We start from the raw sequence: 25,298 nt of genomic DNA, 5'->3' as shown, positions 1-25,298 counted from the left end.
CATTCTCCAATGGAGACTGCAACTCTTCCTCTCAGACACGTAGGGCTGAAGCCACAGAGGAATGTACAGATCAGAGCTAGCACTCCCATTCCTTATCCCAGCTTTGGTGTTCAGTGTAGCATTATTTAAACAAATAATAGGACCTCTATTATCAAAACATTTTCTGCTTCCTTGTTTATTTTAGTAGATGTGAGAGGTCTGATTCATCAGTTGTGGGGTTTTCATTAAAAGTGTCAAATGTGAAAATTCTGACTTCTGTATCAGTTTACAGCTGAAAGGTTAGGATTATATGTTGTAACATTGTATGATATATGTAGGATTACATGATATGAGAAATAATTTAAATGTTCCATTGAAAAAAAAATGGTGTGTCTCCCTACCTCACTAATTCTAGTAAGTGCTTTAAACGGTACCATTTGCTTCAAAGAACATGAAGAACAGAAGAATGACCTTTCCTTCCCCACCTTAAATGCTAGCCCATGCTTCTTCTACCCTTTCTCCTGCTGTTCTTCAGGAAATGTTTTCAGTGTGGTTACAACATGTGCGATCTGCCTGTGCGCAGGAGGCAATAAATCCGTATTACCAAATGTTTATGTGAGCTTTTGAACATCTTGGAGAGTGTGGTATCAGTATTCCACAAACCTCAGGGTATTACCAGCGCAGGAGAGGGAGCCAGCCAGATACCATGTTGCTACAGAGAACATTTTGATCCAGGGATGCAATCAGAAGCAGAATCGCAGGAAGGTTTCCTTGGTGGCAGCTCAAGCACATATGTGCAGGTGCACTGCCCAGACAGAGTGCTGAAACAATGCATTTCTGGCATAGCAAGGACTCCAGCTTGGCTCGACACGCGCAGCTTTCACATCCAAACCTTGTTACTAGATCAGCCTGGAATGTCATTCTAAATCCATAGTCTCCAGGCATTAATCAAGAAAGGGGGCCAGCAGGAGGGGGGATAGCCTATTTAAAACTCAGAGCAGAGGAACAGCATACCCTCTAAAAATGCCTCATCAGTGCAAGGAATTAAGTCACTTTCCTAGCTTGTGGTTGTTTTCAGAGACATAATAAAAATAACCTGTGGGACCCACAGAGTACCTGCAGTTAAGTTGTCATCACATGCGGATGTATGGTATCTTTACTACTGCAGTGCATTACATTATTTCCTTAAATTGGTCTCATACTTCAGCCCCTGGAAAAGCACCAGAAGAATTTACTGGGGTTGTGAGACTTGGATTGCACTGAACAAGCCCCACTGGGCTCACTTGGAAAAGCATGGGAACTCCCTGCCACTCAACCATTAAGCCTGGGATAAAAGGGAAAATAAAAAGCTCCAGGAGTCGTGCTGAGTGGCCACCGCAGCCCAAGCTGCAAGTTCTGAAACCAGGGAGGGCTGCTCCGACACTGCCAAAATGACACCTTGGCACTCCCAGGCGAGAGCTGTGTGACTGCACTGTCACAGCACAGTCCGGCAACAGAGAGTACATGCTGTGGCTTTGACTGTGAGACAGTCCCGTTTCCATGAAAAACACAGACGCAAAGAAATGTTATGAAGCTTCCCAGAGGAATGTCCAATTCTGTGAGCCCTCTGTAAGCATCTGTGAGTGAGGAGAAAATGAGGCAAGGGGAATTAAGGAAATTCAGAGACCAAGAAAACTGGGAAAAGATTTCAAACAAAACTAAAGACAAGGAAAAGAAAGTCATACACTTATTTCATGAAGGAAGAGAAGGGAGGTAAGTGCTGGATGACAGGGAGGGGAAAAAACCCATGTCAAACAGGACATGACACACTTTTAAACATTGACAGTATTTTACATCTGAGACACAATACTCCTACTTGGCATACCCCCTGCTGGCATTAAGCAATCTGCCCTGTCTTGAAGTAGATGAGGCTGAAATGCAACCCTCAGGCTTTCTCCTGAAGGCTTACTGACTCACAAACCAGAATTCCATCTGCTCCCCATAAGCATGGGTGCCTTCAGGATATTGTGAAAATAAAATCACTATTGTGTATCATATAAAGATTTTCACAAACATAAGTATGAACTCTGTAGTGCCAACAAACAAAAAAAGATTGTGCCCCCCCTCCTTTTTTTTAAAAAAAGCACCTGAAAATTACTGCAATTACATTAACTTGGTTTTGATAAAGTATCTTTGACATGACTGTCGTGGCCAGAAAGGAAGATCTTATAAAATACTGTTGATTTTTATGTAAATACTTACTTTTCACTGATGAAATCTTAGGCTGAGCAGTGAAATGGTTGGAAGCATAAGATATTTCCATACAAAGAAATACTAATTGGCATCATGCAGCAGAAAAGACAAATATGTGGCATCACAATAACCCCAAAATAAGGGAAGACACAATGATACTGAACAAGAACTTTTTTGTACATTATCAAATTACTTGCAGACCTCTGCAGCAGCACAGAAGATAAACAGATTCAGTTCAGGGTACTGAGGAATTTTTCAACCGAATGTTTATTTCAAGACTCTGATCGCCCAGACCTCACCAAGGATGTGGGAAATATTGCTTACCCATCCTTCATTGGATCTTTAATTATTGACATAGCTTAGACAGGAGAGCTTTAAAAATGCAGCCACAAAAGCCAGTAATCACTGAGTTATCCTGAGCTCATTAGGGGTTGTTCTCTGCCTCTCCCTGCTCCTTCCCACCTCCTGAACATTTTAAAGATACTAGGTCTCTCCCAAATAACAGTTTTAAAAGTTTTAGGGCAAAGTTTTTCCAAGGAGTTAAAACAGATCCTTCAACAGACCCCTCCCTCAGTATTAATTCTGGTTCCTGGGAGTTAATCGTCAAGAAACAACCTCTGGTCTCGTAGGCCAGGTGCAGGTATGGGCTATCTATCATGGCAGCTAGGGCTTCACCCTGCTGAGCATTAGGGAGAAATTCTGTTCATGGAAAGATGAAGTGATTCATCAGTTAAACTTTAACACTGTCTGCCACAAATGCACAGCTTTACCTATAGCAGCTGACAACCAAGTGTTTGTCATTTGTTTGTAAAAAAAACCCCAACAATACCATCACTTATCAATGCATCGCAGGAGAATTTTGCCGTCATTTTCACTAGGATATAGCTGGCAACTGAAGAAAGTACTAGTTATTCCATACAACCATCCATTAAAAAATCTGGACATACCGACATCAGCCACAGCTATTTCCTGGTCTAACTAGAAGGAAAAAGCAGTTTCTCAGACACCCGTATGCAGCAGAAATCACATGCTGCCTCAGGATCACCACACAGTGCTCTGGCTGACGTTTATACATCCAGACAACAAACCAAAAGCACAAAGTTTCCAGAAAAGTACTCGCAAAGCTGTGGGATGCTGTAGCTACATTATAAACATCCCTTTGACGTCCACTGCTAACGAGCAATACTCAGATCAACCCCACAAGGCAAACGGAAGGTGCGCTTGCCACGTCAGGGCAGATGTGTCCAGGCTGCACGGTGCTGGCCAGGCCTGCTGCCTGAGGTGCGTGACACGCTGTGCTGGGCTCAGTGCTGCCTCAACTCCTCTCCCTCTGCACTTCACACACTTATTCTTGCTAACGTAGATTTTAAATAAACAATGCAGCTAATCACGGTGCATCACATTTTAACTTACGTGCTTCTTAACAATTCATGTGCGAACGCATTTCATTATTGAAACCCCAATCTACTGTCCTTATTCAGTTTTCTTGCTTGGAAAAGCATGCAAATACACACTTCAAGTGTTTCTCTAAATATGGAAGTAGTTAAGTGAATGCCTAATTAGGTCCCTTGTTTGTGACCTCACCCATTAGCTGTTATTGTTTCTGATATCATTAATTACACTGCAGCCCTGCCAGGAAGCCCATTCTGGTGGCCACCCTAAAGGGGTCTTTAAAAAGGCAAATTGAGAGCGTTAGGCACATTCTCCATGGGTGAGGTGTGGCTGGGTTTTGGCACATTGACCAGCAGATCTTATGCAAACAACAGGACGATTTAGAAGAGCTCGATAGAAACCAGCCCAACAGTACCAGCACATATCTATTGTCAACAGTGTCAAGAATAATTCAGTATTATTTCTGGTCCACATTAAGAGACAACTGAGGCTGGTGGGAAGATACACAGTTATCTGGTGAGGCAAGATATAAAGGATTTGATCTCGAGGCCTGAAGAGCTCCCTTGGAATGAGGGAATGCACAGGTAAGTACTGCAAAATTGTTCCCTTTATTTGCAGGGAATCAGCAAGAGGAGAAAGAACAACTGTGTTTAGTTTCCATTGCCTTACACATCTGTCTGTGCACCATAACACTGTGTTCATGCGTAAACAGCCACGAATAATTTCTGATTCTCAAACTCCACACAGAAACTTTGACACAAATCACATTCTGGATAAGCACTTGCCCTTTTTCTGGTTTTTTTTGAGAGGTTTTTCCTACCGTTCTTTTCTTTCCAGTGATAATATGGCTGCACTGACAAGGAGGGCAAGGTAGCCTTCCCCCTACATTACAATTTTTTCTCTCCTAAGAATTTAGTGATTTGTAGTTTCCAGTTGTCTTTTTCAAGTGTATAGTTAGTTTGTTCAAAGCTGAGAAAAGCCAATCTTTCCTCTTAAAAGACTTTATCTTTCTTACGAGATTGAAGTTTGAATTGAAAAGAAAGAAAAAAATTAAAAGTGAAAAGTAGTATTTGCTGTATTTAAATATAAGCCAGATGCGGAAGCATACATCTCCAAATTAAACATTTACTGAGTTGGCAGCAATGGAATTTTCTTTTCACACATGCAAACATCAAGTCTGAACGTACTCTCTATCTACATGTTCATCTGCTACTTGCTGTCCGTCACCTTGCATACATAAGGGGTGGTTAAGAGTTGTCTGCAGGACTTCTGCACAACCACTCCTCCCACCGACACAGTGGCCAAAACCCTGGATGCCAGACGTGAGATAGCAACATGCATAAGTAGGAACCTAATGGGTGACTGACTAAGCCATAAATACTACTGAAAGCAACAATAGCACAGGTACTGAAAATCTTCAGAAATCAGGCCAGACTACCTGTGAGTTAACACACTAAGTCTCATACATGACAAACAGCATTATAGAAGGAAAGGACTCTGGAGTCACAGATAAAGAGTGAGAAGGACGCTTCTCCGCACAGCTGGAGGTGGTCTTCAGCTGACACGCCTGGAGTGACACCGGCTTTGTTCTCATCTGGGCTCCCTCATTTCACATCATTTGCCACCCATTCCCCCAAAGCCTCAGAAGGAACTGGTTTGGTATTGTTGGGATATCGGTCAACAAACAGAACACAGTGGTAAGCAAAGACCCAGATGGCTTTGTAAACAGTAAGTATAATGACAAACAACTGAAAAAAAAAAAAAAAGCATCTAGTTTTTGTGAACTATAAAACTATAAAAAGTATTGCCCCCATCAAACTGCTTAAAATTGGTATCGCTTTTCTAAGAGATCCAATGAAGTTTACTCTGTCAGTTGTGGAAAAGCCATTATGAAATTGGGATGCTGAATTTCTGAATTATGAAAATGGAATGCTGAGATGTACTTTTTTCTCAACCCTGAATACCTTCACACTGCAATATTACTAGCATTATGGTAATCCCTGCAAATCAGGGGGTGGAGCCTGCCTAATCCTCTCCAAGATTAGAGATCACATGTTTTATAAACTGAAGATGTTTTTACCTTTTTCCTGAAATGAAGTTTGGACTTAACTTGTGGTCTATATCCATAGCATCTGATCATTAGAGACAGTAATGAGCTTCTGATTTGCAGGCATTCAACACCACTGAGAAGCTGATTTCTCTTGCATTAGCTGGGGTAGAGTGACACACCAAACAGATGATGAACGGGGTTTGTAGATGTACACCAAGAGTGGAAGTTACTGAAGGGTTTCCCTTTCAGAGCCAACCGAAGTAAACACACCAACTGGAGAAATAGCTAATGGTGGATCTTTCAACACAAGGATAACCTTCTGTTGTATTTGCAAAAAACCTTCTCCTGATCAACAAAACAGAAAACACCGAAACAAGCACAGCCTGTTTTCCTCGGACACCTATTCGACTTCTTGCTCTCTGAAAGCTGGAAGAAGAACCACAGTAATGGGTGTCATCAAGTACAGGGCTCATGCTGCCTGGTGTAGGTGACCTGCTCTTACCTCTAGCTGCTGTAATCCTTGAATTTACAGGCAGCCACAGAGCATGCCCTGGCTGGGGAGAAAGTTTCCAGAGGCTTCAGGCTGCATTCTGGGATTACCACAACCCCTGCACATGGGTCGCTGCTGCCTCCCTGCTCCGGGGGTGCAGCTGTGGCACAGCTGGAGTTCAGTTTGGCTCCTGCCACCTGCTCCTTGAGGGTGGAAAAGTTCTTTGCACATCTTCTGCTGGCCCCAGTGGGACTGCCTGTGCCACAAAGCATGAAAATGCAACTTCTTCCATCTCAGCTCTCACTTGGGTCAGTGGCGTAGCAGCAATCCGCAGGGTATGGGATACAGTGGGGAAGGGAGAAGTTACCTCACACCCCACACCTGGGAATGTAATGCTGGCCATGATTTGCCTTACAGGTTTTTACAGATTAACAGATGGTATCTTAGAATATACCTGACAATAAAATGGGAGGGAATTCCAACCCCAGTTAATGAATGACTGCCAAATGCTGCGCCCACTTGCAGCCAAAACAGACCACAGCTGAAGCACAAGAGAAGAAGGGCAGAATCTGATGGGCTGGTTCTTGGCAGTAACAAAGAACAACATGTCGTGTCTGAAAGCACCCATGTATCATGAAGCACTTCTATCGCAGATGAGGTGCATCACCACAAAGCCCTGAATGCTGGACCGCCCATGCTCAGACTGATGCATGCTGGGGCCAAATCCAAATGAGTTTCACTGTTGATGAGATAAGTAAGTGATTTCAAACCATTAGTTCAGGGTAAAATCTAGGACCTGTGTTCTACAGTAAATGGCTCCTTACCTGGCTCTGTTTTACAAAAAAAATGTGCACACTCGCAAGAAGAAATAAAACCACTGCAACCACAAGGCAAGTGTGAGAATGAAACGCTACCGTGTACAGTATCAAAAAACCTTTATCTAGCACGCTGCCACAGAAAGCCAATGAAAAACCAGGGCAGGAGTTCACACGAAATTGAAATAGCCCAATTCTACTACAAGACATTAATTTCATCCTCCTTCACTAGGAGAGACACTCAAAGTATGGCTGATCAGACAGAAGGGAGCCCAAACTTCATCTTTTTCTATGCTGCCTCATTCAGAGTACCTTTTTGGTATGGTTCCATAGAGTGAACATTCTCCATTTTCTTTGAACAAATTGTATTACACTTGTTTCTCATCAGATTACATAAATTAGCTGACAGGGAATGGATTCAATTACAGCACAGATTCCAGATCTCTTAAGAACTGACTGCCTAACACATTCCTTTCATTTAATAAACTGGAACCAAATGAGGATTATATCATATAAATAATGCTCCCTCAACTGGGCAATGCAATAAAATGGCAAGAATACTCAGAGGAACCACGTAGATCAAATACAAAAGCCTCTGATATTACCCACCAGATTTAAGGTATGAACATCACATAAACTTAATTGTTCAGTATTTTTCTTTGTATTGTGAACAAGAATCTGATTCAGAGGGTGCTTAAGACCAAGTTTAGTATCTTCTGACAGCCTCAGACAGCTAAGGAAAAAATGCGTTGCAGCAAAGTATGGATTTCCATCTTTAAAAGATAATCTGATAGCTCTGCAAAAGATACTAACCTCTCCTGAAAAATCCAAGATTTACAGTGTCCCAAGTGACTAGAGTAAGTATGACCAAGAGCAAGGGCTATGTAAAGCTCTGAGTGAGACAATTTCCCCAAATGACTTGTTCTTTAAGAAGGCAGCATTTTGGAACAACTTAAACTGATAAAACAACTTCTAGGAACAACCACTTTTGACAGAAATACCAACCCAGTCTTTCAGCCTGAGAAGTAGATATGCCATCTATAGTCAGACATTTTTATACCTGCCTAAACACATAAGTATCCTGGGATGAAAAACATGATGAAAAGACTTAGATTCAGAGGTTGACAAGGGATTCAAAGCCAAAAGCACAAGATTACACATACAGTCAAATTATCCCCGTTCACAAACAGCACTCTTGACACATTTCGAAGAAGCTGGGTAGAAAACAAAGAGGCAAAGGAACAACACTGCCAGGATGAGGGATGACCATTAGGTGTACAATTATCCGTAAGAAAATTCTTTTTAAATTACTGAAGAATGGCTGAAAACAGTTTTGATGACAGCCTATGTAATTACAATTTGGCTAATCCTAAAGCTGTATTTAATCTGGCATGCAACTACAAATACAGGATCCAGCAGGTGAAGGTAAAATTTAAGACTCCAATCAGATGACAGGATGTTTTTATCTACTCAATAAAAAGGTTTTCAGGGACACAGTAAGTTCTCTGCCAAAAAAGATCTTCAAATCAGTACTGGGACTAGCCAAGCATTCCTAGGCTTCTTCATACCCGTCCACCTCTCCAATAAAATTCTCAATGTTAACCAGGAGAGACATGGTGGGAATGAAATGCACTGCTCTGAAGTCTAATTAAACTGATGAAAAATGGGGCACTTGACTACGCCATTGGACCACGGGATACATAAATGTGGTTGAAGAATGTTTGTGACTTGATGGTGCCAGTTTGTACATGCGATGCATCACGAACAACATCATTTAACCATAAAGTGAAGGTATTTTATTTAGCCAGTGTACAATGTACTAAGACTTCAGTATACATAGGTATATTGTTACATATATATATATATTTATATATATATGTATATGAACCTGATTAACTACAGTGCATACATTCATACATTTATATGTAAATAAAACAAATTAGCCTTCCTGGCACTGCATACATTTATCTTAATTGCCCTTTTTGTTCAGCTGGAAAGTTCAAATTCAGTTTTACATGTGTTACATTCTAGTTGTAAACCCCCACATATATGTAATGCTCTATTCCCTCCCCCCCTGCTTTTTTAAACAAAAAGATTAAATTAAATATCACCTGAAGCTGTATTCTACCGCTAGAAGGAATGAACATACTGAGCTGTCCATGAAGTTTGCACTGTACCCTAGTTTTGACACAAGGGAAGGAAAACCAGGTTGAAGTTTACATTAAATGAGACTTGTTCAAGTCAGAATAACCCGGACTAAGCACACTTACAGGATACAATGGTAACATTTCGTATTGGATATGACAATAATAATTTTTAAAGGCTTATTTGTGAGTCACTAATAAAATCCTACTATGTAGAAAGGACATCATATGCAAAGCAGACACAATGTCATGTTTATTCCTGTTCTTAATTCGGTCATAAACAGCAACTGTTTGTTCATCCCCGCGATTTAAAAGCATAAAATCAGGATTTTTGCTTCCCATCTCAGGTAGTGCGGAGAGATTTCAGTATCTGCCTCATTGCTGACATCTGCTGTCCCGTGAGCGAATAACACAAAACCTCCACCAGCCCACTTGTCCCCTCCAACAGTCATTCCTGCTTTCTTGCTCTGTAACATACACCAGAGCTTGACCGAAGAATATTTGCAGTGATTTGCATTACAGAAAACCACTCCCAGAAAAAGGAGAAATTGCCTTAACTCCTTTGTACTGGACACCTTTCCACCGGGAGGCAGGAACTGCGCGTGACATTGCAGCTAGTTATTGGCAGTTCTTACCTTCCGATGCACGGGAAGAGGAGACTCCAGTAACAATTCACAAACCAGCCCACGGAAACTTTTACCATCTCTTCCCCCATGTCCAACAGCACCTGTCTGCCATATCACATACTGCCTCAGTGCTAAGCACGGCCCCAGGGCTCAGTCAGACTGCCAGCTTTGCTGCACCAAGCCTCTTCAACTTGGCCACAGAAGTGTACAAACATCTCTCATACGTTTGTCTCTGGGCACTCAGGCACAGGGTATATTTTAAGAAAAAATATATTCTTCAGTGAAAAAGCTCACTGACAATGTTTCTCATTAGTCACAGGTAACACACCAACTTATTTGCCACCAGAAGACCTCTGTGGGTGGCCTACTTCCAAAGCAAAGCATCCTCCCATGGACTCTGTGGAGACCAGGCAAAGCTAGAGATGTTCCAGCAGCTGCTGACTGCAGCTACATGGCCTGTGGCATCTCCAGAAGCGTGCTCTTACAGATCAAAGCGTGTGTGTCACTATTTACAAACTTGTCAGGGTAATGAGTGATGCAGAGACAGGCAATGGTTGTAATGTCCTGATAAACCTTTATGCTCTGAACTAAAAAATCTCACAGGGACCCTTCTCAAAGACATCCTCCACAACTAATTCTGAACCAGGCATTTGCCTTTCAGTGAAAAACACTTTCACAAGCTATCTTCCTACTCAAAAACATTTAAATCTTTCTCTTTATATTGCCTAAATGCAAATAAATGAAAACAAAGCCAAGATAAATACCTCAGATCAGTGTTCCAAGGGAAGAGTCATTTCTTCCCACTGAAGTAGACTTCAAAATCACCTGTTGTCAGTCTGTGTGCATACTCAATGTATGCAGATACCTGCTGATGATGAGTGTTTCAGTCACAAATGAAGATGACGGGCATGAAAACACAAAGGCAGCCACAAATGAAGAATAGAAACACACATTTTCGCACAGATTTCCATATAAAACCATATTTAGAGAGTAGGTAAGTCTTCAACTTCACCTGGGCTATGCTTCCATTAGGAGTTAAGACACTTAAGAATATGTTGTAATACACCATAATTTAAGACACGCTTGGCATCACTGCAGTAAAAGTAAATATAAATGCGGTGTCATGCAACATACCTTTGTGTATTCCCCACATTTCCCGCTGCCACGTTAGAAGGGTTTTCCCAGACTGTATCTCCCAGTTCCTGTACTGTTTCATTCCTAAAAGCTAATGAGTTCCAGAGCAAAAATCTGATAATTTAAATACAAGCAAAAAAACAGCCAAACAAAATCTGTGCCTAGAAATAAAGCTGACTAAAGCAAGGTGGCTACAAGTAGGAGAACGTATTATCCACTGAGCTGCTGCACCTCCATGTGTCAGAGCCAAATTGAAGGTGGCAGCGAGGCACCTGGAGGACAGCAACACATTCAGCAGCGGTTCCAACTGCAAGAGATTACTTTCTGCCTTAGGGCTGCAACACTCGCAAGAACATCTCTGATGCTGCCAAGATGCACGTCATGGACAAAGGCACCGATGGGATGGCTTTTGATACCACTTGTCACTGTGAAATCCTGTTTCCCCATTCACTCCCTATTCCTCCTCTGCTCCTTTACCTTTCATTTGCTTTATTTTCCAACTGAACAGAGAACAGGTCAGGAGAAGGCAATTCTTTTTCACACGCTACCACAACACAAAAAGCAAAAAGAACTGGTAGGATGAGAGTGGACTTGCAAGACTGAAGGATTCTTGCATCTTGGGATCCACCTAAGAAAAACTAAACGTTGAGTATAGAGGTTACCAGGTAGGTGAGGTATAACGCTAATTGTTAGCTGTACGCATGCTTGTTTTTACTCAACTGAAATTAGATGTTATGTCTTTTTGGAATATGGGGGAAATGGAAACAATACCCCATGGAAAGTCTTCAAAAAACATTTTTTATTTTAATAGCAGTAGATTTCTAGAGTGTAATGGTTTATCTGGCAAGCCTTTGTTATACTCAAGACATGTTTCCTTTTTTTCCAATTTCACATTTAATTTTATCAAAACATGTGTTACTCATTGTGCAATTTTGTACCATCAACATTGATATGAAAAAGCCAGAAGAATCCCCTGCAATACATAAAAGAATCTTGAAATAGATGTCTCCTCCCTACCCCCAGCACCCCCCATTTTGAACCACCGATTTATGTGTCTGGAGAACCATGTAAGGGCAGATATGAGGTAATGATAAAAATATTACATCCCCAGCACACAGAAAGGCAACTGTACACGGCACCCACACTTAGATACAAGAGCAGGTGTGTGTCACGCATCTGAAAAAGGGATTTATTGTTCTTCAAAAAAGCTAGTTTTAAATGAACGCCTTGGCTTGCGCAGTATGATCCGATCATTTAAAAAAGCTGGCGGGTGTTACAGTATTTCTTGCAATGTTAAACAGAGGGCTTCAAGGCTCTTCTGCTTAGAAAATTAATCTCCTAAAATCAGCTACAAGTCAACATAGACTACCATCAAAATTGCTTTACAAACTCCATGAGAGGAACCAGAACATCTAAACAACTATGTTGTATGTTAAAAGTAAACTTTTGAGGCCTTCTCCTCAAAATTAAAGGCCTTTGATCCTTCTCATCTGCCAACATCGTTTCTGTTCTTTCCTCATCCGTGATTCATTTCTACTCACGTATAAGCATTCATTCATTAACTATGAATCAGCTTGAATCTTCTTGTTATTCTAAAATTTTTAATTGTGTCCCCCCTTCTCACCCCTGAAAAGACTTGTATAAATTTGCACTCTTTCCTCCCAAAACAATAAAGCTGTTGACTGAAAAGTAACTGAAAAAGAGAACAGAAATACCCTAAAACCCAAAACAGGAAAATATTCTCCTAAAAGTCTCTTCATTACTCTTCTGATTTGTCTCTAACGCAAAAAATTCTATTAAGCACAGAGTCTGTGCTTTACATCCACCTGTGTGTTTTCAGGAACTTATATGGCAAAAGGTGAAAAAGCTTTAATTTAAGATGGGTTTTGAAAAGTATGCTTACATATAGAGTTTGGGCCTAACAACTGAACCTATTTACAACTGCAGTAAATTTACTTTTAATTACTACAATTTACAGCAAAGTAGAATAGACTAGAACAGAACAGCTCAGTTTGAAGGAACCTACAGTGACCAGCCATGGAGTTTCTTTTCCCACTCTTCTGGTCAGATGCTAGAGGCACATGGAAGTGGGGTGTCATGAAGGACTAAGGGAGGAGTTCTTATAGCTTTAATGGAGTAAATACTAGCACCAATGCTGCCTTCAGCACTGGCATGCAGAGGTGCAAGTCTGCTAAAAGCCACAGAGTTGTGTCTAATTGCTTCAGCCATAAATTTGGCCCATAAATGCCTGCACATCCCCACAACAAAAAAACGGTGGTACTGATGCTTTTGAGAGCCCCGTGGGGAACTCATCTCCCCTGCTGGAGATGAACCCTGTATTTGGCCAGTCAGGAAATGCATACGAGGATGTGTTCCTCAGCTATGTGCAACAGGGACACAAACCAATGGATTCAAAAAGCCTTAGCTGTATTCAAGGACTGTGACGTACCCAAGAGAACAAACAATACATATTTTCTTCAGAAGTTTAGATGCGTCTCAAAAACGTGGCTGCTGGACTTGAAGTCAAATGTTATGCTTCTTCCAGTACTGACGGAGGAAGCGGTGGGACAGCTGTGCTTAAGGCCAGTGGTCTGAAGAGTGTTAGCAGGTGAGAGGACAGCTACTGGAAATGCTTTGAGAGCCACCTCTTACCAGCTAGGATTTTACCGAGTGCACATCCCACACATGCAAGTTCAAGCAAGTTATATGAAGAAAGCTCTAACTCTTCACAGGTGGCACAAAGGGAGGTTTAAGCCTGCAGTGAAGGGAGATGTAGTATTTGGAGGGGATAACTGTAAATGCCTCCATGTATTTACATTTATTTTTTTATACAAATATCAATCTCTCCATGGTGAAGAGGCTGAGGCAGTGAATAAAGTTCAAGATCAGCAGGATCCTACATTTCTCTGCATATCTTTCTCACTTCCACCTCCAGTAATTTTTACAGTAGACAAATATTGTGCGGTGCCAATGCTCTTATTATTCCAAAACCATTCGCAGCTGCTGCCTCCTATAGGCAAAAGCAGAACGTGTATAAGGAGCTGCACTTGGCTATGCTAAGTATGGGGGCACTTTCTTCAGGAGTGTATGCACGTGAACCTTGGAAAAGACTAATAGCAACCTGTCACATTTCAAACTAGATTAAAGAAATACATCAAAGCACAGTGAATAACCAGTTAATTCAGACATATATTGATCTTCTCGACTACATGGAGTATTTGCACAACATCATTGCCGTCACTGTTTGCTTTTAATGTGCTGCCCTACCAGAGCATTCCAGTGTGTTTCTCCCATTGTCAAAATCAAGTAAAATTTGCACTGGCTTTACCCAGCCCAAAATCAGATCCTATGCTATCATTTAGAAACATTGGAAGTAGGACAGTTAGATGGGAACAAACACAGAAATAAGATAACGTCTGAGTACTTCCAGTACTTGAAGCAGCAAGGTGTTTGATTTGTTATTTTTTTTCCCCCAACACTAGAGTTTCAGTTACCTTGGATAGTATTTGGGGTATTTTTCTGTACCAAACCTAAACTACAAAACTTTTGTAAATTGTACACCACAGTACGCATTGCTTCTTAGAAATCCATGTATCGAGAAATACTGTATGTACTGGGTGGGCCTTCTTGTTGACAGCACACATCCAATCAATCCCTAAGGTCCACTCCAGCCTCCTGCATGCACTTCTGATTTGAATAGCAACCTGAGGGCTGTTTCATCAGACTCATTCAAATGAATGAAACAAAAGGGTGCAATCTTTGTGTCATGCTCCAAATTTGTGAAAGTAAAAAAGGAAGGCCAGAAAAGCTGTTCAATCAGGAAAAATACAAACACAGCTTTCCTTTGGCCATCATTTGTAAACACTGCAGACTCAATTCTCACATATATTAATGCCATTATATACAGCTAAGGAAGTATAAAAGGTTTTTAGAAGAGGCACATACTACATTTACCTCCTGCTTACAGTTTGCTAGCACTAGGCTGCGTAGGAGTCTGGCCCATACCTGCACTGATCTGGGTACTGGGTTTTCCTGGGTTTTGTAGCATGTTCTTCATGCTGTGCTTCAAAAGCTACTAAAATCATCTGCTTAAAAGGCAGGATTGTGCAACCACAAAGGCATTCCACCTTTATCTTTAAAGGAAACAAGCAATTCTGTGCACAATTTCCACAATACCTGAGAAAATACTGTCTATGTTGGGGCCTAGTTCCATCTGTGAACTTCTAAGTTGTAAGAAAAAGACCCAAAAAACTCCACCTGCCAATGATTCCCTCCTATATAAGGTACTTCGTGTATTGGATTATGTTTTCAAAAACTGGTTTTGATTGCCAGCACGACCTTAAACACGGACACTTAAATGCCAGGACTTGCCCATCATTTGGGGTATACATGCATGCATCATGAGACAGGTTCAATGTTCATCAAAGACAGAAGACCCACTTCCACTTACACTGGCGAGAACTGACCAGACTTGCTGGATTGGAGATAAACTGGTTTGCATTTTTTCCTACTTCGTTAACATTACAACAAAGAATTATGTTCCTCACCTTAAGCTAAATTTGGCTCTTTGAAATAACTTGATGCCTGAAGGATCATTTCTCTCTTGTTAGAGCACTAGGGTGCAACTAAGGGACCTGGCCAAACACTCCACTCCTCTGTGCCCCACTTTTCACTTGGAGAAATCCGTATGAGCATTTACCCTTCATCACCATAACGCAGTGTTAGTCCAACCTGCAGTTTTCATTTGCTGCTGAGTATGTGGTCTAGTGATGGACTTGGCAGTCCTGGGTTAATGGTTGGACTTGATGGTCTTAAAGATGTTTTCCAACCTAAATGATTCTATGATTCTGAGTAACGCTGCTTATGAAAGAAAAGCTATTGATGCAGATAAGCCTTCTGAGGAAGACGTCAATTTTGTGATAACTCCCACATACTGGAAGGCTGTCTTCTTTTTCTTCATAAGGTGATGCTGCAAACAGGCTCTCCAGAGCTCAGACCTTTTTTCTGTGCTAGCAAAGTATACAGCAAGGGCTAACATCATTTATAGGACCAATTAATATCCCTGGGAATGGGAAAAACAACAGGTACTTTTCAGGGATTCAAAGGTATGGGTGTCAATTATCTAGCTCTCCCACAGTCTTTGCTTTTCATCTATCCTTACAGCAGGACATTCCTACTCTGAATGAAAACATTTCAGTATAGGCTTTTCTTTCAGCACCTCCTCAGCACAGTTTGTGGGCACATCCTACATGCTAATTACAGATGTTTTTTAACTGCATCCAAGGGCTCTGCTGGACTGGGACCTATGAGACCACAAATGAACTGGAGCTCACCATGATTCAGCTTTCTTTGAAATTATTGCAATGCAGGCATGTTCAAATGCTGTTTAGCTGAGGAGAGAGAACATAAATGGGAATATAAAGAGACCAGCCTTGCTGCCTGGTCAAACACTCTTGTAATGCAAGCCCTTTAATAGCATGCCAAACTGAAGGTAGATGATGGGAAAGTAAAGACAGACAATATTTAGGAGGCAGTTACTAATTCACTGAGGAAGCTCTTTTCATGTGGACAAAGTCACAGGTGGGGACCCAGGGGTACAAGCACAATCAGGCTGAAAGGGACAGGCATAAAATATGTTACCAGTTGAAACATATTTTTAATGAGTAGAAATTTATTTTTGTTGCATAGTATATGCCACCTGCAGATCGCGTTACATCTAATAGAAATACCAGTGGGCAACAGTAGCCAGAGAAAGCACCTCATCTCTGTATCTTTAAACCACATGCTATTACCATTTCTGCTCTACAAGTAGGAATAAATTGCTGACCTGTTCTTTTGGTTAGCTGGAAGTGAAAATAGCGTAAAATATAGGCTTACAGGTTGGGATTTACCTCCTGCATGATTTGATTTTGGGTGAAAGGGGCGGGGTACAGGGGAAATACATTGTCCTTTTAGTAGGAAGATTGAACACTGCTCAAGCAAGGCTAGAATGTGCTCTGTGCACATTCCCATGTTTCCATCTGGAAATACCATTCTCTTACTTAGGCTAACTTTGAAACATCTCTAAAACTTGTAATATGTCTGAAATTACTTCAGTTTCCTTCTCCTATGCTCAAAAATGCCAAGTGGTCTTTTGGAGAACACACATCTTTTACCCACTTATGACTGTCCACAAGAAGAAGAACCAAGGACTCAGAGTAAATAGGATCACAGCAGCCTTTAGTCTGCTTTCTTCTCATCTATCTAAAATAAGCAGGATATAGTCTAAAGGTAAGTGCAAATTAAAAAAAATTAAAGAAAAAAAGGAAGAAATACTTACACATGCAAACACAAATATAAAATTTATGTTTGCCTTGGGTTTTTTTCCTTACTTAAAGTATCTTCAAGCTCTGACCTTAGGAGTTAGATAGCATCTCTATACACCAACCCCTAAATGCGGGATTCCAGCCCCAGAGAGCACTCCCTGGTGCTAACCTGGGACACCAGAGCATGCAGAAGTACTCTTGGATATTTTATTCAGCAGAAACACAGAGACAAAAACTGTGCTGTAATATAAAGCAGTATGTGCTGTACCTTGTACCAATTGGTAAAACTCTTCTGTGGTTCACAGGGACCTAGCTCATGCTGGTGTTGCAGGAATAACACTGAGAGCAGACCACACAGCTGCTAAAATTATTAGTTAAGGCCCACCACCTCAGTTGTCAGGCAAGGTGTGGCTTTCACAGGGATAAGCAGCAGACTGCCATAGTGAAGGGCTTCAGGCTTTCCTTAGCGACTGCCTGTATTCTGCACATTTATGTACCAGGCAAAGAGCATCAGATGCAGCATTTAGGGGCTGTTTTCAAGGCAAAGGCCTTGAAAGATATTGAGGGAGGGGCTGCTCTCATCTGTTGGGCGGCTCAAGTCTAAATTCAGCCCTAGCTCTGCTGCATACAGCCTATACCATTTTTTTTTCTCTTTTTCCAAAGACCTTTGCAGTCTGAGGATGTAGGAAAAGAAGCCCATTTATTACAATAATTTAAATAAGCAACCAAGACATGGAAAACGTGTTTCTCTGTCCCTGGGGTCAAATTCTTTGAGAAGTCAACTGTGAATGCCCACTATCTTCATCCATCCAACCAGGCACCTTCATATTTATGCCCTGAGAGCAGCCCCTGGCTATTCAGGTGGCAGAGCCTTTGCGCAGACGGGTAGATACCCTGTCTCACTGAACTTCAGCCTCAGGCCAGTACAGCAGCACTGCCTGACAGGACAGCCAGAGGAAGCACAGCCCAGCTGCTGCGCTGCCTGTGGCGATGGTCCTCGGGGCTGGCCATGTGGTATCACTCCGCAGCAGCAGCTGGGGTGCGAGTTGCAGGTCCACAATGGAGCTGGCCTTCTTTAACAGTTCCCTCTGCTCCCCTGGTGTGGTTCTGGGCATATTTCAGAAACACAGGCACCAAGACACATACACACAAATAACCTAACCAAGCTTTTTTGAACCTGGGAAGCAGCATTTGTGGGAAAGGATGGCTGGCCAAGAGGCAGATGTTCTAGCTTTCAACTCTTCAGAGAAAAAAAAAATAAATCTGGTTACCCTTCAGAAGAAGAAATGTTTGCTATGTATGTGAAACATGTGCTTCCCAGTCCCTTACTGTTAAGTGTTCAGCAGCTGCTGCGACTGGAAGAAGCTCTGTGGACTGTGAATTTGCTTATCTATGTAAACAGAGTGTTGCCTCAGTTTGAAAACAGTATTCTGGCTGAGAACAGCCTGCTGAGAGCGTGAGTTTAGATTAATTCTGTTAGCATTAAAATAAAGAAGCTTATTGAAAACAGAAATGTATACAGAACCTAAAATCTTCTCAGACATAAGAAGTCAACATTAGCAGTGCGCAGGTAGCCACAGCCTTTGGGTTCGTCAAACGTGGATCAAGGCATGTTTCCCTGATAAAGAGAGGAGCATTCGCTCTCCGGGTCGATGAAAGAGTGTTACTGCAGGTAAGGCTCTGGGCAGAATGAATAGACATAAGGATGAAAAAACCAGAAATATAAAGGCAGTTTTCTGTGGGGAGGAGAAGAGGAAAACAACAAGAAACAAGACAGAAAAGCTTAAAAAACCCCCGAACAAACCAAAAAGACAAGGCAGTGCAGGATCCCCCCACCCCACCTGAATTTAAGTGTGGAACTGGGGAGAGGAGGGCTGCTTTTCAGTTAAGACCTATCAACAAAGACATAACTGCAGATGCTTCCCAAAATCTTTCTGGGAAGCAAGCTTTTCTTCAAAGCTGCTGAAGAACTACAAGCCTTTCAGTAGATTCAGAAACACAAAGCCAAAACCAAAAAATAACACAGCACATGAAGAGAGAAAGCTGAGGGAAGAACACCCAGAGGAGCTGCCATCTCAGCCTGTTTACGCTCTCTCGAATGAACAAAATCTTATTGAACCACATTCTCTACAAAGATGCTGGCTGAAAGTGCGACTCCATGGAGCTTCTCTGAGCCCCACAACAGGACCTTGTATATCACTGTATGACTACGCTGCTGTGATCCCACAGGAGGCGAAATGAAAACCAGGGGTTTTCTAGCTGCTCAGGATGACACCTTATGCCTGCTACAGAAACCAAGTTCCTGTCTGCTTCTTCCAAATCCCTCTGCCAGCCCCAGCGTATTTTTCAGTGGCATCCAGCCGAGAGGCAGAATGCAGGATTTAGGGGATGTGGGGCCATGGCAGCTCTCCGTTAGGGGAGATGGGGAAAAAGTGCAGGCTGAGTGAGTACCTACTCCAATGCTACAGCCACAGATGGCCTTGCACAGAGAAACAGACTTTAAAGAACAGAAAAAACGTCACAAAGAGGCTCCTTTGTCGATCAAAATCTTCCATGACATTTCATTCTATTTCATTATTTTAAAATAGCATCCTTGAAACTTATTTTGGTAAAAAGAACCACTTTGTAGGTAGAGTCCCTACTGAAATACCTAGATGGTTTCACCTATTTCTCACTATTAGCCCCAATGCTGAGCTCTGTTTGAGCTCTGCTTGTATTAAACTTTCACCAGTTTTGTTTTCCTCAGCTAAATGCCTTTTTTGTGGTGGGTTTTTTCTTTGGCATTTCAGTGCCAACAGTAGTCTAGCACTGAAACAAACCAGAAGGAAAAAAGCACCACTAGCTTCTCCTCTCATTTCACTTCAAACACATCAGCTCAGGGTGTGTTTGATAGCCACATATTTTACTGTCAGTAGCAAGTCAGTGGTTCTTGAGTGTCAACAAATACATATACACACACACACATATATTCCAAATCATCTTCACAGCTGATGCTCTGTCATAATAACTTTGACACGAAACCTCAAGCATCCCCAACAGAAAGAGTGAGTCTCAACTCAAGAATCACTGGAAGAAAGGCTGACTCGTATCTTCCAAGTTTTCTTGAGGATGTGAGTAAGTGTCCTTATTCCTGTACCTGAAGGAGCCCAGACAGAAATCCCCTTGAGCACACAGCGACAGCAGCCAGTAAAACCCATTCGCCTGGACTGCTCTAGCCCCCACTGTGCTGCAAGGGTCTGCGGGGCAGGAAAAGATGTTGTTACTAGGAGACAAGGCTGTGCAGGAGCCCATCAAAGGCCACAGCAAGAGCCAGAGATGCTGAGATAACCCCATTACACACAAGCCACAGGTTTGGCAAGGGCCCCTGGGCTACTTGTTTTTGACACAGATGGCAACGTCTGCAGCTTGTAAGTGAATAGTAATAGCTGAGTCTGCCTGAACAAGGCAGGAAAGGCATCTTTCCTGGATCAGGACTACCCTGGCCACATGACACATTCACTTACACCAGAGAAATTATCTTTTTCTGTACCCTGTCTATACAGAAACCCAGAGAACTGTACGCTAACAATAATTGCATCCTATCAAGCTACCAGCTCCAGTTCTACAGTCTACCTGTAACAAGGATGCACGAAGGTGAAACACCACTTATTAAAAGGGATTTGCTGGCTGATGGTAAAAGGCAGTGGTCTGATCCTGGGAAAGCTCTGTCTTTGGGTCACAAATGCAGAAAAGAGGCAGATTAAAGTCCACCAAAATCTGTTCCTGTCCCTGAAGGGACCAAGAATAGACCTGCAGCTCAAGCATTTCCTAAAGCAGGGATATCTATAACTCGCCTATTAGGTTTTTTGATTAACTCTTCCCTGTGAGCTAAAGGATGTGTTGTGCATCAGACAGCAGAAGCTATTGCAAGTGTAGCTGAATATACCATCAGCTCCAAGTTTGCAAAAGTAATGACAGATTTGCCACTCACCCATGGTGCCATAGGAAATGAATGTGCAGAGAGAAACAGAAATTCAAGTCACTTTTCTAGCTCATTCACTGAAAACATAGCTTTCTATTTATCCTGCTAAAATGTATAAAAGCTGTGTAATTATTAGATAGATAAATCATTACATAAACTAGCAAAAGATTTCAGCCTGGAAAGTATGCGAGAAGAAATGCAGCCTGTTTTTTCCAGAATCTCAACTTTCAAAAGTCCATAAATATTACTTAAGGGTTTGGGGATGGGTTTTTTCTTTTCAGCTCTCTCTCCTGTACCTGCTCCATCGGAAGGGCATCAAAGTATTTTCCCTGGCAAACACCTAATTTATGAATAAATAAGTAGTGAGCCATGAGAAACTAGAATAATAAGGGTCTGCCTTAAAGTCAGTGAAGCCTGCCCAAATATTGTACCAACTGGATTTCCATGGAGGAGCCTGCCCCCGAGACAAGAGCAGTGCTGCACAGAGGGCTCCTGTATACATGTTGGTCATCCTTGTTCTTCCTCTGTTGGGAAAAAAAAAAGAAGAAAAAAAAAAGGAAAAAAAAAAGGATACATTTTCTGTTAATTGGCCAAGAAACCTTTCAGGGCCCCAGACCTGTCCTGCTTGACTTTCCCCCCAGATGCGTGTGTCCGGGCAGATGCCCAGCCAGGAGAAGCCTCCCCACAGCACCCGGCCCTGCAGGCCTGTGGGATGAACAATCCTGCAGTGTTCAGAGTGCTGCAGGTGTCTCAGGGTGTCAGCTGCCTGCTATTTATTATTGGTTTGCTGTGTACAGGGAGGCAGGCCAGGCCATCACTAACAACTCTGTGCAAATGGGTCAGGGAAAGGAAAATAAAGCCTGCGCAGCAGGAACCTTTAGGGGCTGGGGTTTTGCTGGCAGGGCCTGGCCGCGTTCCTCTTTAGGTGCTACTTAGAAATTGCTACTTGTTTGACTTGGAAGCAACTTCACATAACTGGGGCTGTGCAAGACATGCGTCGCAGAGAAACCAGCTGGAGGCAGGTGTGCTGCTTTTTTATTTCAAGTCGTACCAGAGGAGCACTTCCTCTGCCCAGTTCTGAGGGGTATTCTTTTTTGAAGTCTGTTTATATAATTTGTTTTTCAGTGGAGAAAAATTACTGTAAAAATAGTACAGGATTCATTTGCATGTCTTTGAACTTGGGGGGCTTGTTTTGGTTTTTTTGTTTTCGTTTTCTTTTGACAGGGTAAAAAAAAAAAGACCTCTTACAATTACATGGAAAAATATAAGCAAATAACTTTCCAAATTCCAAATATTTTCCTATTTTCCACTGACCTAAAACACGATCCATGCCGCCCCTTCGGTGCTGATAATGGTTGCAGAACGTCTCACAGTTTCATTTTTTCTCGAGGGGATTATAAAACGGGATTCACATGTAGCTTTGGGATTAGACAAATAGCTCAACTTCAGCAAACCAGATGTCTCCAAAGCTGCTGTTTAAACCACGGCCGAGAGAGCATGCTAGCACTGTGAGCAGAGCACAGGCATGCTGGTCGCAGGCCTGGGGCCTGCAGCTGAGGGAAGGTCACACAGCCGGGCTGTCAAAAACAGCCTGGGAAATTCAATGAGGAAAGCAGATCTCCCTGCTCGCCCTGCTGGAGGAGCTGAGGCACCCCAGCCCGGCTGCCGCACAGGGCTCTGCCTGGGTGTGCACAACCCAGCAGAGCGACCCAAGCATCCTCCCCTGGATCAGGGCTTTGTCTCACAAGACGTGGAGAATGTCTTGGCCAACAAATCTACAAAACTCAGCGTTACTTTGTTCTCAACTGCCATAACCTGTGCTCACCCCAGGATGTCCCACTGCCTTGGCAAACGTGGTGTTTTGACAACCTAGAGCTCCAGTCACTGAGGCAAACCACAGGGCCAGGGCTATGCTGGACGCTTCCGCTCTGCGGCAACAACCCCCAAGAGCAATTTACGTTCAGAGACTGTTATCTGGGTAAGTCCTCCCGTAAGGAGATACAGATACGCAATACACTATGATACCAGAACGCCCTTAATTTTGTACCAGACTACCTAGCTACATGGGAATCAACAAACACCTGAAAAAAGCAACAAGGTGCATAGGATATAACAGCCTTCCTCTTGTGCGGCAAGGACTGAAATGAATACATCACCCCCTGTGCTCTGGGGTCATCTTCATGTCCACAAAAACAACTTCAAGGCAGCAATCCTGCTGACACAAGCAAGTGTTTGCTTTTCTGAAGCCTCCCCTTACTACTTATTTGTCTTTTGGGCAGCTGGAAAACGAGCTGTTTGGCAGGTCAGAGGGGCTGACTGGTGCTAACATCTACAGCCACTTGCTTCTCCAAAAGGAGCAGAATGAGCTCTTTGCTGAATTTATTCACATCTAGGTACAAACGGGTACAGTTTACTAAAACTGATAAAATGTTACTTCTCTTGATGCCACTTCTGATGAAACCAAGGACAGACAAAAAAGGCAAGGGAGAGAAGAACATGCAGCAATCAAAAACCACAGAAGTAACATACCCTAAGAGAAAACCCACGAGGGTTGAACTCCAGGTATGATGACAGCAGCTTCTACAAGATGCTGTGGGCTTTGCAAACATTTTCTATGTGATCACATACACACTTCAACTCTCCCTCAGTTATGAGACCTGAAGGACCACTCCAAAAATTCCTGCCAGATAGAATAAACATTCACTGATGGCTCAAGGTTTGTATGAAATGGTTAAAAAACAGCTTTACTGAGGTCAATCAAAACAAAACTAAGATCCCTGGCCCTAGAGAGCTGCACAAAACTTAAAAAGCAGCTCAAACACACACCAAAATCCTCAAGCCTCCACAAAGGGGCACAAAAAGAAACCCCAAATGAACTAAAAGTAGAAAGACAGGAAAGGAAGTAAAATCAAAGCAAAGCAAAATCATCTTGCTTTTAATGTATCACAGTTTAAATGCTTTTGATCATATAAAAGCATACTCGTTTTTTCCTGTCACCATGCACAGAAGTCAGCTGGCCTAATGATTTTGAAATCATAATTAAAAATAGGGTTTGACATACATCTGCCTAACTCTTATGTGATCTGCTCAAGATGTAAGACTTCTCAAAGGCACTTCTCTGATTCCATTCAGTCTTCCCCAACTCGAGAGCAGGTCAAGCCCGACCTGTGCTGCGGGCTCCCAAGCCCCAGCCTGCACACCCCTTCCAACCACACTGCTTCTCCGAGAGACAAGAAGGATTTGCAATCCTAACAGATTTCTCCTTTTTTTTGTGTGTGTGGGTTGGGGTTTTTTTGGGGTTTTTTTGTTGTTGGTTTTTTTTTTGGTAAGGAGTGACCTTTTAAAACAACCCACCTGTCTAAAGAACACTCCTGGTATTTGTCAAGGATATTTGAACAGATTTGACTGTAATGAATGTCATGCCTCCAACTGTTGAACTGAACTAGTTGTTCCCAGACTTCCTTTTTTTTTTTTTTTTGTTTCATTTTTAAAAATGCTGTTTACTGAAACATTCATAAAATCCACTTGGCAGCCTCAGGGCTTGAACCTTAGCTGTATACCCTGTGTGTACTTAACACTGGCACTGCTGGAAGAGCCCAGGGAGAATTTTTCCCTTTTGCATAGGAGCAGTTACAGATTCGTTACCCAACTTCAAGGGAGGGGGACAGGCCAGGGTCCACACGCTTGTGGTTCTGCACAGATGTGTGGCAGCAGTAAGCTCTGAAGGCACTCAGAAGTTTGCAAACTCTTCAGGGCAGGGAGCTGTTACTAACACCTATTGCTAATGTGCAGAAATTGTTCAGGTATTTTTATTAATAAATGCCAAATCTAATGCCCAGGAAAATGGTACACTGCACATCCAGCATACTTTTGCTGCCACTTTTCTTGGATAAAGCACCCTGCTTTACCTCTGCTCTCATCAACTCCTGACCTATTCTGAGGAAGCCATCTGCAAGCAAAGCTGGCTTTCAGGGAAGTTAATTTTTCTCTCAGTATTCCTGCTAATAAGATCTTTAGTTATGCCTGTATGTATGTATCTATGCCTGTATTTTAAAAATATACTTCAATTACTATCAATACCACTGCAATTCATCTGCTTCTGTCATGGGAGGACAGAAATCAACTCATGAGTCCAAATGAGCAGTGGAAATGGTCAAAAGGCAGAATCTC

At 42.3% G+C, this 25,298-nt stretch overlaps 1 protein-coding gene across 1 annotated transcript in view; it reads right to left on the bottom strand.

Moving 5' to 3' along the window:
- Window positions 1-25,298, bottom strand: part of CFAP299 (cilia and flagella associated protein 299) — a 223,396-nt gene that overhangs the window by 19,688 nt on the left and 178,410 nt on the right. Inside the window, 1 exon segment of the mRNA XM_055798129.1 lies at window positions 10,493-10,634. Coding sequence (XP_055654104.1) covers window positions 10,493-10,634 — 142 coding nt within the window.

This window comes from Falco peregrinus, chromosome 2 (assembly GCF_023634155.1).
Source record: "Falco peregrinus isolate bFalPer1 chromosome 2, bFalPer1.pri, whole genome shotgun sequence".
Classification (NCBI taxonomy): domain Eukaryota; kingdom Metazoa; phylum Chordata; class Aves; order Falconiformes; family Falconidae; genus Falco; species Falco peregrinus.
The sequence above is the reverse complement of the archived record's forward strand: the minus strand, read 5'-3'. Positions and strand labels throughout refer to the sequence as shown.